At 51.5% G+C, this 15500-nt stretch overlaps 3 protein-coding genes across 6 annotated transcripts in view; 1 reads left to right on the top strand and 2 right to left on the bottom strand.

Annotated features, from left to right (window-relative positions):
- LOC113211484 (melatonin receptor type 1A-like) overlaps positions 1-4475 on the bottom strand; it is a 65609-nt gene extending 61134 nt beyond the window's left edge. For both annotated transcript variants that reach the window (XM_026429861.2, XM_052265393.1), the window contains exon 1: positions 4251-4475. The gene's annotated coding sequence lies outside the window, so the exon portion shown is untranslated. The remainder of the gene's footprint in view (positions 1-4250) is intronic.
- Positions 4476-5240: 765 nt separating this feature from the next.
- Positions 5241-15500, top strand: part of LOC113211521 (uncharacterized) — a 181885-nt gene continuing 171625 nt past the window's right edge. For both annotated transcript variants that reach the window (XM_026429911.2, XM_052265390.1), the window contains exons 1-10: positions 5241-5453; positions 5665-5924; positions 6004-6144; positions 6243-6318; positions 6438-6580; positions 6668-6869; positions 6963-7094; positions 7202-7277; positions 7397-7454; positions 7559-7615. In XM_026429911.2, coding sequence (XP_026285696.1) covers positions 5426-5453; positions 5665-5924; positions 6004-6144; positions 6243-6318; positions 6438-6580; positions 6668-6869; positions 6963-7094; positions 7202-7277; positions 7397-7454; positions 7559-7615 — 1173 coding nt within the window. In that variant the 5' untranslated portion in view covers positions 5241-5425. The remainder of the gene's footprint in view (positions 5454-5664; positions 5925-6003; positions 6145-6242; positions 6319-6437; positions 6581-6667; positions 6870-6962; positions 7095-7201; positions 7278-7396; positions 7455-7558; positions 7616-15500) is intronic.
- The window catches only part of LOC113211525 (uncharacterized), a 24241-nt gene continuing 16434 nt past the window's right edge, over positions 7694-15500 (bottom strand). The window contains exons 1-7 of one of the 2 annotated variants that reach the window (XM_052265391.1): positions 15094-15179; positions 13698-14185; positions 11280-11537; positions 10956-11066; positions 10137-10626; positions 9404-9606; positions 7694-9273 (exon numbers count right to left, since the gene is read on the bottom strand). In XM_052265391.1, coding sequence (XP_052121351.1) covers positions 8828-9273; positions 9404-9606; positions 10137-10626; positions 10956-11066; positions 11280-11537; positions 13698-14185; positions 15094-15164 — 2067 coding nt within the window. In that variant the 5' untranslated portion in view covers positions 15165-15179 and the 3' untranslated portion in view covers positions 7694-8827. Of the gene's footprint in view, positions 9274-9403; positions 9607-10136; positions 10627-10955; positions 11067-11279; positions 11538-13697; positions 14186-15093; positions 15180-15500 lie in introns of those variants that run through there. The other variant, XM_026429918.2, reaches the window with a different exon arrangement.

Below are 15500 nucleotides of genomic sequence, written 5' to 3'. Positions count from 1 at the left end.
GTGGGGAGGGGGAAGGTTGCACAAACAAAATGACACTGCAAACTAGACTAGAACACTGGAATTTCCACTTTCGCCATGAAAAAAGCTTCTAATAACTTAGAATACAATGTGCACTTTTGTTCAGTTTTCCGAGTAGGTTGCGCAGTCTTCTCTAACACACAAACACCCTCACACCCACACCTAACACATGCACGGAAATGCCACAGCAGGCGTTTATCCGGCCCACATTTGGTTTTACGAAGCCCAAGCGGATGGCTGCCGCGGCTTCAATGCTGCCAGAAAAGTGGACAAAATGCGTGACACAGCGGTGTAGAATGGGCTGCCTACCAAGAAAAGACTTCGGATATCCCCACGTTATCCACTTTAATTCCGATATCCTAACGTAATTATTCGTCTTTTTAGATACTTTCTCGACAATCGCCCGACAGTTAGTCTCTCTCTCTCTCTCTCTCTCTCTCTCTCTCTCTCTCTCTCACCCCCCCCCCTTGCGCACCACGTCATGTGCTACATGAAACATTCATGCAGGTGATCTCCACTACTACCCCGTGCTGTCTCGCGGATCGGCTCAGCGATTCTGTCTCTCTGTCCGACCGTGTGCCGAGCGTCTGTCTGCCTCCGGCAGCTTGTCGCTCCTTTTATTTCCCTTCTGCAACAGACGTGCTCGCCTGGCGACTAGCTCCGAGACAGAGATAAGATAGAGACAAACAGAGAGAAATAGCGATTGATTGATTGATTGATCGAAGGTTAACACTGAATTACAAATTTGTAGTGTGTAAATGGACACATGCAGGCACAGGTTTGTTGCCGCCTAGGTTTAAATTTAGTAACTAGCTACTTGCAATATGTCCCAATCAATGGTTCGTGATATGGTCGCTATGTCTCGGCAGTTCGATTCCCACACCGGGTTCGTTTTAGGTTTTCTGACTACAGAATTCGAAACTTTACAATACTACATTCTGGTAGAATCAAGCTATCTCTCTCGCACTGCGTCCATAGCACCGCGGTTTATTTATGAAACCTGTTGCTGTACTGGGCCGCAGGGTAGACTGCCAACCCAGCCTCGGACCTGCCCACCGCGCCCCACCCCGCCCCACCCCGCCTCACCTCAACACACTCCTTGGCCCAACCCGACCCCGCCCCTTCCTCCTGCTCCGCCTCTATGGACGAGACTCAAGTAACAACAAGTAGGACCATCAACACCAGCGTGGCTCAGCACGATTCTTGCTCCTGACGAAGCACCTTTCCCGCCTCCCTAGGGAGATGGGGACTCTTCCCCTGCTTCCTGCCTTTTTCTTCCCTCCTGTTCTTCCAATTCGCCCCTTTATCTTCAACCTCCACCCGCCCTACACGTAAAAAAAATAACTGGGATTTCACAGAGGGTTACCAGGGTTACCCGCTGTTACCCGGTAGGACCCATTTACCCGGTTCCTACCCGGGTAACCCGGGTACCCGCCGTCCGGGTTTTGAGAGCCCTACTTCAAACTCGCTCGTCGATGAATCCCAAGTCGATACATAGTGCCTGTAATTTAACAATTTTGTTTTGTAATTTTACGACACCTGTCCTGGAAAATTTTCCTTTACAACCTACCACTATTTTTCACCGTGAAGTACCTTCGTTTCCATCAGATGAATCAGCCAAATTATTACGGGAGCTGAGCGCCTGCGAGACTCGGGGTAGGCCACCCCGCGGTGCACGCGTGCACTGCAGGCAAGATGTTGCCTACCTACAAGGCGCTATAGGAGAGGTCGCACAGGGACCTCCTGCCTGAACTTGGCCGTTTCGTAACCGCAAATAGCGGACGACGTACTTTCTGGATAATCCCTTTCTGGTCACCGCGGCGCTGCTGCCGCTGCTGCTCCGGCCGCTTTGCCCTGAGAAAACAAACCCCTCCAGTCTCCCCTCCCCACTCCTCACTCCTCCTACTCTCCCCCACACACTCCTTTCCTTTTTCCCATCCGGCCAATAACTGTCTCTTTCCTCAGCTCAGCAGCTCCCTAATATACAGCCACCCCGTCGAGCGGCGCTACTCGCTCCCTCCGGCTCTGTCTTTTTATTAGCCTCCCCCCTCTCCCCCCTCCCCTACCCCTCAGAGGGGTACGGCCACTCACACGGGACCGCAGCGCACCGCCCCCTCCCTTCCCCTTTCACTATCGCCTTCCCTCTTCCCGATCAGGGCGAGCGTCGCCCCCTTGCGGATGCTTAGTATTCAGCCCCGCGGTGGTGGTAGCGGCAGCGGCATCGGACGAAACTTTGTCCACAAACCCCGCGGTGGCGTGGCGTGCAATCGTCCCATGCGCTCTCCTTGGCACAGACCGGGCATAAGGCTGGGCTCCGCGCCACGCCACATACGCTCCCTAATGGCTGCCGTGCGAATACCAAGTTACGGGCCTTACACTATTGAGGAGGGCGATGTTAGGCCAGAGGTGAATGCAACTCTTGGGTCTTCCGGTGGTGTGCAATGCCCGTGTGTGGCAAATAAGGCACGTCGAAAGCGTTTGAAGGGTGTCGAGGGTGAGAACGCACTAAAAATGGAATGGAAGGCTCTGTGCCTAAGTCCAGCGACGCACTTCTACACTGATGGCAGAGCTTGCAAATAATTTCTTCGAAATAGTAACGGATTCTTTCAAACGTTTGCAAAACCGCTAACAGTGTTCCCGAGGAACATCTAGAGAAACCATTCGATGGCGTGTAGACGTGCGTGACTGGGCACCACATAGACACAACCCGACCTCCAGTAAATTCAAGCGAAGGTACATTCCCAATTGTTATTGAATGCGTTCGATCCTGTAGTTACAGGCAGACTCCTCGGAGGGGCCACGTGTAAAACGACAGCTGACAGAAAAAGATTTATTTTTGACTTTTGTTTCTTCAAATAACTTTCAATCGCTTTCAATAGACTGCACTTCGAGACATACCTTCACCTCCTACTTGCCGGCTACCGTCAAGTCCCCCTCCTTTTTACCTCCCCCAGGCAAAAAAAACAAAAGACAAGAAAATCATTGGCCGTCACGGTGCATGCTTCGTGACGATTTTTATCGCATTTTCCAGTTTATGGTAATTATATTTTTACGGTAATTTGCGGTGCGTTCCAACATCTCCTGACGCTTGCGGCGTGGCTGGTCCCGCGGCGACAGGGTGCGGGCGCCAGCATGCGGGCGGGGCGGGGCGTGCAGCAACGACTCCCCGACAGATTAATTGCTGCCGTGTTTGCGGGGGTTGCTTGTGATTATATGAGGTCGGGTGGGGCGGGGCTTTGTGTTGTGTGCGTGTGCGTGCGTGTGTGTATGTGTGTGTGTGCTGGTGCCTATCACAAAACTGAAATAAAATATTTACAAAGAAGAATGAAATGTTCGGAAATATGGTATAAAATAGAAAAATTAAAGTCTCTCTCGCGGACAGAAAGGGGGGGTGTGGGTGGTGTGGTGGGTGGATTGGATTGTGAGTATATAGCAAACAAACCGAACGCCCCGCAGCAGCGCGCTGGAACAAAAGCGGCTTCGTGGAACAACACACAAAGACACACAGCGTCATAAAAATGAAACAAAAACAAACACACAAAAAAATCTTATTCGCGCGACGAGCGCAACGAACACCGGAAACGGAGCCCGGGTTTGGGTAAAGTGGGAGAAGGGGTAGAAGGGTGCGAGGCGTGGTGAAGCTGCGTGGCAGTGTGGTTATTCTGGAGGAGGCAGTCTTACTTTGTCTCCAGTCAAGTACTCTGCCCCCCTCCCTCTCACACGCTCGCGCGGTAGAAAGAGACCGACACGGTTGCAAAGAAACGCATCCCCGTGTCTCTTGTGAGTTCTGAAACTCTTCGCCCTCTCCCCTCCCACCTCTCCCTGGACCGGGACGGACCAGGCCGGCCCCGCCCCGCCTCAAGAATAGATTGGAATGAAAACAAACGGCCTCGTATCGACGGCCTGGTACGGACACATGGGGTGTGGGGCGGGGTCTGGCGGGGCAGGGCGGGGCGGGTCTGGGTGACTATCCTGCATCAGAAGTGATGCTGCAGCCCAAGCAAGTGTCATCGAACCCAAGAAAAGTTTCCAGGACTTTTTCTGGTTCCTCCTCACACGTATTTTATTTTGCTTTTTTTTTTCTTTCCCGACAGCCTTGTCCGAAAGAAGAGAACACCGGCCTGCGTTCCGTTCTCTCTGGACACAGTCCTTCTGACCTGACTGGTGACCCGTCCCGAACTAGGTCCGCGGCGAGGGCGCTCCCTATGGAGGTCGTTTGCCTGTTGACTCACCTGCCGGCCGGACGCGCTGGACGCGGTCTACGGCGTGGAGCTGGCCCAGGTCAGGCAGGCGCCGGAGGGTGCGCCGGTGGGTGCGCCGGAGGGTGCGCCGGGCCGGGCGCGCGGCCGCGAGGGCGGAGAGGGGCGTGGCGGCGTGGCGGCGGCGGACGTCGGGGGCGCGGCGGGGCCCGCGCTGTGCCGGTGGCAGGAGGCAGGCGAGTCGTGGTGGCTCCCTCAGCGCCCGGACGCGGACTGGCTCTGCGGGGCCAGCGCCATGGCACGCCCCGGCTCACCCCGCCACGCCGCGCCCCGCCACGCCCCACCACGCCCCGCGAAGGCAGCCGAGCAGCCGCCACCCTCGAGCAGCCAGCCGTCGCCACTTGCAAGCCGCGCCGATCCACCCCTCCTCTACATCCACGCCTGTTGCCTGTTCGTCGCCCCCTGACTCGCCCCGCCCCGCTCCAGCAGGCCCCCGCGCCCCGGCCGCGCCCCTTCGCGCCCCGCCCCGCCCACCACCCCCTGCTAAGCCGGGACAGCGCTCTAAGCCGAGCACCCCTCGGGCGGTACGAATGAATCTCTAAGCTGTTTCTGTGGCAATCACTGTGGGTCTGTGCTTGTCTCCCCGTCGACGACAGAGAAGCTGCGCTTGCTGGGCCTCTGTCTGCGCCCGTTTTCACGCTCACCCTCGTCCTCTCGTGCCGCAACGAGCTCCCGGGCTGCTCAACGGTCTGAATCTGACCTACCATTCGATGCAAAAGGGACCCTGAGTGGAGCGGGAAGCGGTGTCGTCTCTCCGCGATGTCTTTTCCAACCAACTCTTTCTGGCAGCCCACTCCCGTTCGCGTTTATAGCCCGCTGTATCTCCCTCCCTCCCACCTCCCCCCAGAGTAGCTACGGTGCGGTGGCGCTACCCCTGGCCGCACGGGGGAGCGGGGTAAGTCCATCTACATTGCACTTTGCAATTTCCCATACTCCCCGGGGCGATCAGCTGTGGGGAGCGAGGTGGTGGTGGGGGTGCGCACGGCGTGTTTACCTTGTTGTGCCGTTTGCGTTCTTACTTGTCGCGAGTTACTTTTAATTCTTTTAACTGGAAGACATTGATTTTAACGTTGTTCTCGAAGAGGCGACATTCGAAACGGCTCCCAGCTATCCACAACTACGTCTAGTGTCGTTTTGAACGTGTCGAAATGAAATTTTTCTTACAGCAACCGTTAGGTTAGCTACAATTTCCTTCTCGCTTATTTTCAATTAGATTTCTGACAGAACACTCTGATTATTGTAGTAACCCTAGTAGCTGTGGGGATTATAGATGGGCGAGGTCATTGGTGTAATTGTATTTGCGTCTTTGTGATTGCAACTATGCAAAGACTGTTGTAATAGTTGAGTTTTGCAAACAGCTGTATGTGTCCATTTCTTTTTGTTTCAGATCGCCTGCCACGACTGCTTGGTTATTTGTCTAGCAAGCAGAAAGGATACATACATGCATTGCCTCAAAGACGGCATAGTTCCATCATCCGCCAAAGTTCAATGAATCATGAGTTCATTGATGTCTCAGATGAAGTTCGATGTGCACTTTTAGAGAAGAAACCAATAGTAACACTTGAATCCGCCATTATCACTCATGGAATGCCACATCCTACTAATGTTGAGACAGCCTTTCAAGTTCAAAACATCGTTCGCCAAAATGTATGTTTGTAAGCCTGATAATTTGATTGATAAAAATATTCTTTGATTACTTTACCGTCTATTCTTTAACTTCAAACAGGGAGCAACTCCTGCTACTATTGCCATTGTTAAAGGAAGGATCAAAGTTGGTATAGATGATGAGACACTCCTTCATCTTGGAGAAGTGAAAGAAAATACTTACAAGACTTCATATCGTGACTTGCCTTTTGTGCTGTCTCAGGTAAATTAAAAAAATAAATGACTTTTTGCCTCGACAGCTTTCAGACAAAATATCAAAGGTATTTTTCTAAATATTTTTTACATTTTTTTTGTGTGTAGAAAATGAATGGAGGCACTACTGTTTCAACTACACTTGCTGTTTCTAACTCTATTGGAGTTCCAGTAATGGTGACGGGTAAGAAATTTTTGTTTTGATGTTACTCTGCCAGCTATAAATTTCTTATATTTTCTCATAATTCTTTTAGAGAGTAGGGAATAACTGACTAATGTTTTGCTTTCAATTCTGATTTAAAGGTGGTATTGGAGGAGTTCACAGAGGTGGAGAGACTACTATGGATGTCAGTGCTGACCTTATTGAACTTGGCTGCACACCTGTTGGTGTTGTTTGCAGTGGTGCTAAAAGTATTCTTGATATAGAAAGGACTTTGGAATACTTGGCAAGTATAAGATCGTAGAGTGAAACAAGGTTCTAATCCTCTGGTGCTAAAATAACCAAAAAACACCGACTTCTATTTCAATTTCAGGAAACCCAAGGAGTCTTGGTTGCCACATTTGGTTCTAATAAGGACTTTCCTGCTTTCTACTCAAGAAAGAGCGGGTTCTCTTCTCCTTACAATGTTAAAACCACAGAAGAGGCTGCAAAGTTGCTTGACATAATGAGGCACAGTGAACTCAGAAGTGGAATTGTTATTGCTGTACCAGTACCTGAGAGTAATTCTATTCCAAGTGTGTATAATTTTTAATAGTTTATTTCGTTCCTTTTTCTGTTGAATTTGAATTTTGGTAATGGAATTTATTCCATGCACTCGCTTCTTGCAGGTGATGAAATGGAAGACATAATTAAGAATGCTGTTCAAGAGGCCAATCAGAAAGGAATTAAGGGGAAGGATATTACTCCATATATACTTAGTCACGTTGCCAAAAGCACTGAGGGCCGCTCACTGAGTACAAGTATCCTTTTTTAGTCATGTTGCCATGAGTGACAGTACACTGAGTTTTAGTATTATATTAACCAACAAGTAATGTTTGTAGAATAATTTCTTAACTTTTGTGCATAGATGTTGCTCTCATTCAAAACAATGCTGCTGTTGGGGCAAAGATAGCTGTTGACCTCTCTGAACTTTGTCTCACAAGGTATGTTGACTTTCCTCATTATTTTGTTATACAATTCCATTTTATTATAGATACAATGGTTCTTGTCCTACCTCATTTTCTTCTTAATAAAAATAAATAAAATTTTACTACTATTGCAGGTCTACTCATAATACAATGCCAAGGGGAAATGGACCAACAGAGAAGAAACCAAATGTTGTAAGTTAATCCATCTTTTCTTGTTCTATAAATTGAATTGAAATATATTCCCAAACCTTTACCTTTCTTTTACTTATTTTCTCCTATATATAATTTATTTGAAGGTTGTGATTGGGGGTGCAGTTGTGGACCACATCACTAAGCTTTCCGAGCCATATAAGGTGAGTTTGATAAAAATCTTCTCTTACTGTTTTCTCCCCAACACTTTTTTGGTAGCATGTAATAAGTTATGACTGTAGTAGAGAAATAATGCACCCTTGTTTATTTGCACTATGTACATTTGATTACAAGCAACAATTGGAAGGGTCTGTTGTGAAGACTTCTTAGGGGTAATTTTTAGGTATGCTGTGCAAATCCACGCAGCAATTTATATTGTCTTTAAATTTCAATGGCGTTGACTTTTTTGTACTCACACATGCACATTTTCCGTTAGTCCTACAACGCTCGCGTAATTTGTCTAAATCTCTCTTAAACTTTACCATGAATATGGTCATGAGCTTCATTTTTATTATGAGTTTGCACTCTGATTTCTAGAAATCAAGGACCGAAAGCTTCAGCATTGTGAGAAAAATTTGAGATTTGTGGACAAAAACAGTTGATGTTTTTATATCAGTCACTATTATATGGCAGAGGATTTAATGAAACCATACGAATCATTTGGATGTACAAAATTGCTCTTGATCATGATTATAAAGGAAAACAATTACCTATACGGAAAGCTTTCTGATAAAAACAAAGGCACACTTTTTGAGATATATTTTAAATTCGATAATGAATTTGAAGGTAAATATGTCCTAAAATGTCCTCACTCCCCTATTACAAATGCGCTTGAGGTACTCTTTCAGTTTTGTAGTTCACTGCCTAAGCTGCGAATGTTCTGTGTTCTTGTAACACTTTACTTAAAGTTCCACTTTTTCTCATGATCACGTTAAGAGTTCAAAACTCCAGATCAGGTACAGTACAATTCTGTCCGAGGGAGGTCCACACTTCACTTTCTACGTTGCTCAATATAAAAAAAACTGAGCCTCTTTCCAATTTTTTATATAATTTTTTCGTCCTAAGGGAAATTGTCTTGTTAAGTTATAAAAGAAACACACACGCACACTCACATGCACAACGTTCATTCGTCACTTGTGGGTTGTCCCAGATCACACACAGTAGTAGTTCGGGAGATGTTCGGAGATGTTCGGAGGCGCCTGGACAGTGTCCACGAGGCCGCGTGGGCCCCGCTGCTGGGCAGCCGGCCGGGCGGTCTAGTCCTTCTCCTTGCCCTGCTTGGCAGCGCCCTTGGCGGGGCCCTGGCCCGTCGCTATGATCCCGAACGGGAACTGCACGTTGTCCCGGGGGAACCAGGCGGCCAACCAACGCCGTAGTCATATGTCGGTGCGGTGCCTGTTGCGCGCCAGCAGCACCCGGTTGATGTCGTGCAGCTCGTGGAGCTCGTAGTTGTTGTTGCCGTTGGAGCCCTGGCGAGTGACCTTGCCGCCGCCCTCGCCGGGGCCGCCGCCGGCCAGCCCCCCACCGGGGCCCGCCGTCTCGTCCGAGATGAGCAGCGCGCAGTGGCTGTTGGTGTCCGAGTCGTCCTGCCCGCCGTCCTGCAGCGACAGGTGGTGGTGGTGGTGGCGCTGGTGCAGCATGGGCGTGTGCTGCAGCTGCACGGGGCCGTCCGAGGAGGAGGCCTTCATGGACATGGAGGTAGTGGGGGGTGGGGGGTTCTGGTGCAGCGGCGTCGTCTGCAGGCTCTCGCCCGGCTGCATGAGCAGCGGCGTCGTGCCCGAGTCGGCGCGGCCTCTCCGCTCCTGCGGCGTCCGCGAGCTCCCTGCGAGGCAAAGCGATCGGAATGTTGTAAAGGTGCGAATTGAAAAATTGAATTGAAAATTCACACACTGGAGTATCCGGTGTACGACATGACATGACGTCGAGTCGATGGCGCCCTTGTCGACGCTCACCTATGACGGGCGAGTCGTCCTGCTGCGGCCCGCGGCCCGTGACCAGCGAGCCGTTGTTGTTGGAGAAGCGCGCCTGCTGCGCCTGCGGCCCGGGCGGAGGCGTCTTCCTGCCTTGCGGGTCCTGGTCCGGGGAGCTGAGCTGCGGCGCGGTCAGGTCGCCCTGCAGCATCCGGATCTTCTGGATCATCTCCTTGATCTCGTATCTGCGGGAGTCAAGGAAATAAGGTTAATAAGTTTATTGACCTCTGGCGGGGGGTGGGGGTGGGGATTCGTGTCCTCGACCCCAATCCTGTCTGGTGGCCATGCTGTACAGCTTGCAGGGGTAGACAAGCCGCCCACAGCCCGAACGGGGACTACTCGTTGTTGGCTACGACTACGATACAGCAGTATGCGGGTTTATCTAATTCGCCCCACCCGCCTTATAAGGCGCCGGCCCCTTGGAGTAGGCAAACCCGCAATACTGCTGAGTCGTAACCCTTTTACACGTTACATTTTCGGGTTGGGGTAGGCCAGACACCGTGATATGACTATAAAGACTCAAAGACTCTAATTTTACGAAAAAGTTCAAGTTTTTCAAAAGAAAAACTTTTTCCGAAATTTGGGAAAAAAAAAACCCAAAAGCGAGTCTTTTTTTAAAATTTTCGTTTTTTCCTTTTTTCCTTTTTTCCGCAACTTTTCCTATTTTCTTCCCGGCCTTCAAATCCGTATATATGACTCTGGCTGAGCCGCTCACCTGAGGATGCCGAGGAAGCAGACTTTGACGAAGCCCAGGATGCAGTAGCCGACGATGAAGAGCATGTCGGCGGCCGACTTGAGCCAGACGAGGAGGCGCTCCTCGCAGCCCGTGCGGTAGTAGCGCGGCGGCGGCGGCGGCGTGGGCCTCAGCACCGTGTGCGTGATGATGCGGCCGCCGCCCGTGGGCACGACGGGGCCGCCGCCGCTCAGGACGCCGCCGCCGCCGAAGCCGCCGCCCAGGCCACCCGTGCTGGCGCCGCCGCTGCCCACGCTGCTGCTGCTGACGGTGCTGCTCGCGCCGCCGCCCCCGGGGCCGGGCAGCGGCGGCGTCTCGGGCGGCGGCGGGGGCGGCAGCTCACCGCCGCAGTAGAGGTCGGCGGCGTCCAGCACCACCCCCGGGCGGCCGTCGCCCTCGGGCAGCGCGGACAGGATGTGGTACTCGTCGTCCAGCCCCACCGTGGTGGTGGACGGCGTGGACGTGGTGGTGCCTGTGGGCAGGAGAGCGTCCGTTAGTTAGTTCGACATGTTCTTGTCCTCTCAACTATTCCCTCGAAAATTTGAATAGTTTATTAACTATTATAGTTCTAGTGCTGTTCTATAGTTGCAAGAAAGTCTTAGTATTACTAAACTTTTACATGGTATTACTAAACGTTTTCCTAGTACCTGTAATACTAGGAAAATGTATTGTAACACAGGGAAACAGTTTACTAATACTGAAGAATTTCTCGATACAGCAGCACAAAACTTTGGTAGTCACTTTATGCAAATTTTCTAGTAAATATTTTAGATTGTGGTGCTGGGTGCGTATCCTCCTCACCGTAGTGGTGGAAGTTTCTGAGCGCCGCGGATCGCGGGGGCTGTGGGTAGAGATGAGGCGGCGGCACTCGGCAGCAACTCTCGGGCAGCCAGCCGTAGCTCCGGTTTAGCGCTGAGGGACAAAAACAATTTTTGAGCATTGATTTAAAAAAAATGCAGTATCCTACATAATCTATTAGGAATGTAACGTATTATAAAACATAATTATGGTATACCATAAAAAAATAAAAATGAAATAAATTGATATATAAAAATGGCCAGCCAAATTTGACCCGGACGACGCACGCCCTCCTGGCAAGCACCGCTCGTCCGCTACTCAACTCACCCGAGTAGTCGGCGGGGCCCTGGACGCCGCAGCAGCGGTTGTCGCGCTGGTAGGCGTCCCAGGTGGTCGTGAAGTACGGGTCGCCGCCGTACTCCTGGAGCAGCCGCTGGCGCAGCCAGGGCCGCAGCTCCTCGCAGATGGACTCGAAGCGGAAGAGCCACACGATGCCCACCATGCCGTCGCCGAACAGCAGCAGGAACAGCAGCAGCCAGTACACGTTGAGCAGCTTCTGGTTGAGCCGCCTCGCCCCCAGACAGCCTGCAACATGACAACCAGTTGTTGTTGCGTGGCTGTATCTCGGAATACCCCTGCTCTCCTTAATGCACTCGGCTCTTTTTGCAGAGGGTGCTCGCGTGCTTGCGAGAGAAGGAAATGTCTGAGCTCTTATACACCGACTCGAATTAAGTTCGCTCGCGCACCGCGAGTTATCATATCCTTTTGCTGCGCCGAGATCGAGGCGAGCAGTCTGCGGGGGTGGGGTGGGGCGGCGTTTTCCCGGCTGCACCGCCCCGCCCTCCCGCCCGCTCTCCCGGCTTAGAAATGACTTTGAGGAATGATTAACGAGATGGCTGCGCGGCTCACGGTGTGCGCGGCGGAAAGGGAATTCCTCTCCCGGCTCGGCCCGCGGTGCGCGAGTGTGAGTGAGTGTGCGGCGAGTGAGTGGGAGAGCGCGCGCGGAGCTCTCGTCTGTGTGGTAGTTTAGGCCCTTCGCTGGTCATTGGGGAGAGATTCACGCTCGACCCACATCAGGCGGAGCGGCGCGGCGCAGAGAATATTGTATAGTCATGAATTTTGGAAACCCCCCGTACCGTCCCGCCCACATCCTCTACCCCCCGCCCACATTTCTGCCCCTCACCCATCATCCCCGCCCGCCCCTTTTGTCATTGTTCCCTGCTGATGAGGCTGTTTGAAGCGGCGATCTCATTGTGACCCGCTCGGTCGAGCAGTTCAAGTGCGTGAGGCTGGTTGGAGTGACGTCAGGCCGGATGCCGGCGTGTTTTCTTGTTAGCCCGCCCCCTTCCTTCCTAGAGTGAAAGTTTCCGGAAAATTTCCGAAAATTTCCTAGGCTTGTTTTCCCCCAAATTTTTCGTTTTTTCCGGAAACTTTCCAGGGCTTCCAATCCTAGCCCCGCCCCCACCCCGCACGCCGGTGTGCCGCTGCCCAGCTTAGCCGCCGGTGTAGCGGTGTGGAGCGAATAGCGAATGAATTGTGAACGCGGTGGCTGCTGCCCGTGGCGCGGGACGCCTGCTGCCGTGTTGGTGGTGGCCGCGCGGAAACCCAAACTTACGGGTGTAAAACAACGGACGGCGAGGTTGTTGCTTTAACTTGCAACGACTTTCCGTCGGTGTAAAACCCGTCCTCTTTTAAAGGAGCGCCAAGAAATTGCCATTCTTTTTTCAAGTCTGCGTACATTTTTGAAGGTAGTTCTTCGTACACGTACCGTACACGGTAGCAAATTATCCCCTTCTTCTTTCGCCTGACAATGTTGTAACATATTCGAACAAATGTATAAATTATTGATCGTGTGTGATATGAAGACATGATCTGAAAATTACTTTAATGGCTTTGCAGGGGTATGACGATTTCGCACTTCTGTAGTCTAGGCACGAAAATGTCCCAAGTGTGAGAAATTTCCATGCCTTTGGCTGATGTAACGTCCTTAATCGATGCATCTTTAAAATAAATCGTATCTGTTTTTTTCCCTTTGCAAAGGCGCCAAATCCATTACCATAGTACCATCTGGAGCTGTTATGCCCTTACTTGGACCTCCTTGGCGCTTCAACTCCGCCCCCCTCCGCCCCCTTCCATCCATTTTTGTCGTCGTTCCCAATCGTTACAATTTCAGAGAGAGAGGGAGGGCGCGAGCGCGCGGCGGCGGCGTGTTGTTGGCGTTGCGATATTAGGCCACTTGCTTGCCGCCGCCAAATAGCAGACGACAAAAGAGGGCGGGTGATTTATCACATCCGGGAGGGGAGAGAGGACGAGTATCGTCATGAGGGGGCCGTGAGCTCACCCTAGGGGAGAGCGGGGCCATTAGGCTGCGTCTTGCCCGCCCAATCGGCCGGCGCGCCCCACTCTGTTCTGCGATTATGGTTTTCCGATGGGAGGAGAGGAGAGAGAGAGGCTCACCACGCGGGCCAGTCATGGACTTTTCTTACGACGACGACCACCCGGGGCCATTGGGACCTGAGAATTGTTTTCTGGTGTCGTTTTATCACCGTGATAAAATTTTGTAAGAGTTAATTACAGGAAAATTTGAAATTTAAAATTGCAAGCACTTTATGTATTGGCTTGGAATCCATTGGGATTGGCAAGCAGAAATGGGATGTAGTAAATTTACAGCATATTCTGTTAATCGTAAATATGCAGCAGGTTGTAAATTTACCAAGATACTTTCCAGAGTGTGAAGAGGCTCACCTATCATCTGGATGAAGCCGCTCTGGGAGAGCACGGCCAGGTAGCCGTAGAGGAAGGTGGGCTGCAGCAGGCTGAGGCCCGGCACGAGGCTGCGGCGCGAGTCGAAGACCACCGTGTGGCAGGCGACCACGGCGAAGCCCAGCACGCACACGAGGAGCAGGCCGTTGCACGTGTAGATCCACAGGCGGTAGTACTGCATGGCCCGGTTGTCGTAGTGATGCGTCGCGTGGTGCCCGGGGCGCGGCGCCGGCGCCGGCGGCGGCTGCAGCGGCGGCGGCGGCCCGGCTGACGCCTGCGGCTGCGGCTGGTGTTGCTGCTGCTGCTGCTGCTGCTGCTGTTGCTGCGACGGCTGCGGCTGCTGCGGCTGCTGTGGCGGCGGCGGCTGCGGCGGCAGGGGGTTTGTAGCGGCGAGGCCCGCCGGGTAGAGGCCGGTGTCCCCGATGGGGGTCACTGCGTCCAGCTGCACCACCTTCTCGTACGAGTTGGACCTGAACAGCATCAAATCGTATTATACACTGGAAAATATTTATTTCATTTTCAAATTCAGCATGGTCAAACCAAACAACATTTCACACGGTGCCAAACAAATAAAAAAATGGGGCCACATTTATGGAAGTGTTTGTGTTACAGTACCGCGTAGGTAAAGGGAAAAATAGTTTAAGATTGAGAATTTTTTTGACCTCACGCCCCTCTTCTTTGTTTTGGGTAGGGAGATGAACCATTTTCCTAGTATTTTTTAGGGAGTTCTAGTATTCTTACAGATTCTTCTAGTTTTTGTCCCCCACATATCACACTTTCACCACTGCCTCCTCCATTGCCCCCGTCCGTCGGCGTCCTCGCTTTGCACCCCTCTCGCGACCTCCATTGCACCCCGCTCCTGTTGCGTGCGACCGGTGAAGCCCCCACAGAGATGCAAATGGCAGCATTGCATGGAGGGAGCCCATTCTAGGGAAGTCTGCCGAAAATATATAATGCTTTCATGGAAGAGAAAATGTATTGCCGTCGACTCACACTCCACACAGCAGCTGGTGCAAAAAATGAAAAAAAAGAGAGAGCACAAACTTGGACTGCGCGAGTGGAATCATCGCGGGTGCTTTTGTGATACAATTTCAACGATAATAAGTAGTGCAACATTTAACTGCTTTCCTTTAAACGATCCACACTTCATGCCGATTTCAGAACTACACTGGAGGACTTTACTGAAGGGAAAGACAGTTTGTTTGTGTTCGTGTTCGTGTATGTTGGTATGTTTGTTAAGTATGACAGGTGTAGAGATATGGACAGGATCAATAGATTAGTAATACCTGTTACTAGGTGCTTAAAACAATCGCAAACGCCATAAACAAAATCCACACCATTTTTTGTTGCTGTTGTAAAATACCAAAAACGTTCTTACAGTCTGTAGTGTCTCGGGTGGCAACATGGTACGACAACCCCGTGGTGACACATTGGCGTGGTACAGCTCATGGCTCTTCTTCATCGCCGTGTCTGGCCGGAAGAGCAAAGTTTTGTTTCATTCAGCCATTTTTGTTTTGTTCACAAAAAAGGGCATACTGTTTCACTTCTGTTTACGATACTTATTGTTGCTGTTTTGCCCTTGTATGTATGTGGAGAGAGAGTGGGAGAGGCAAAGGGAGGGAGATAGAGGGAGAAAGGGAGGGAGGGAGAAAGGGAGGGAGAGAGAGAGGGAGAGGGAGAGGGAGAGGGAGAGGGAGAGAGGGGTAGATGGAGAGAGAGAGGGAGGTGTTAGTTTCCCTTGGCGTTTAAACCTCGCTCTTTGTGCGCCACTTCTTGGTGCGCCTG

Source organism: Frankliniella occidentalis, unplaced genomic scaffold (assembly GCF_000697945.3).
Source record: "Frankliniella occidentalis isolate FOCC.00 unplaced genomic scaffold, Focc_3.1 Scaffold26, whole genome shotgun sequence".
NCBI classification, from domain to species: domain Eukaryota; kingdom Metazoa; phylum Arthropoda; class Insecta; order Thysanoptera; family Thripidae; genus Frankliniella; species Frankliniella occidentalis.
This window is presented reverse-complemented; position numbering and strand designations above follow the sequence as displayed.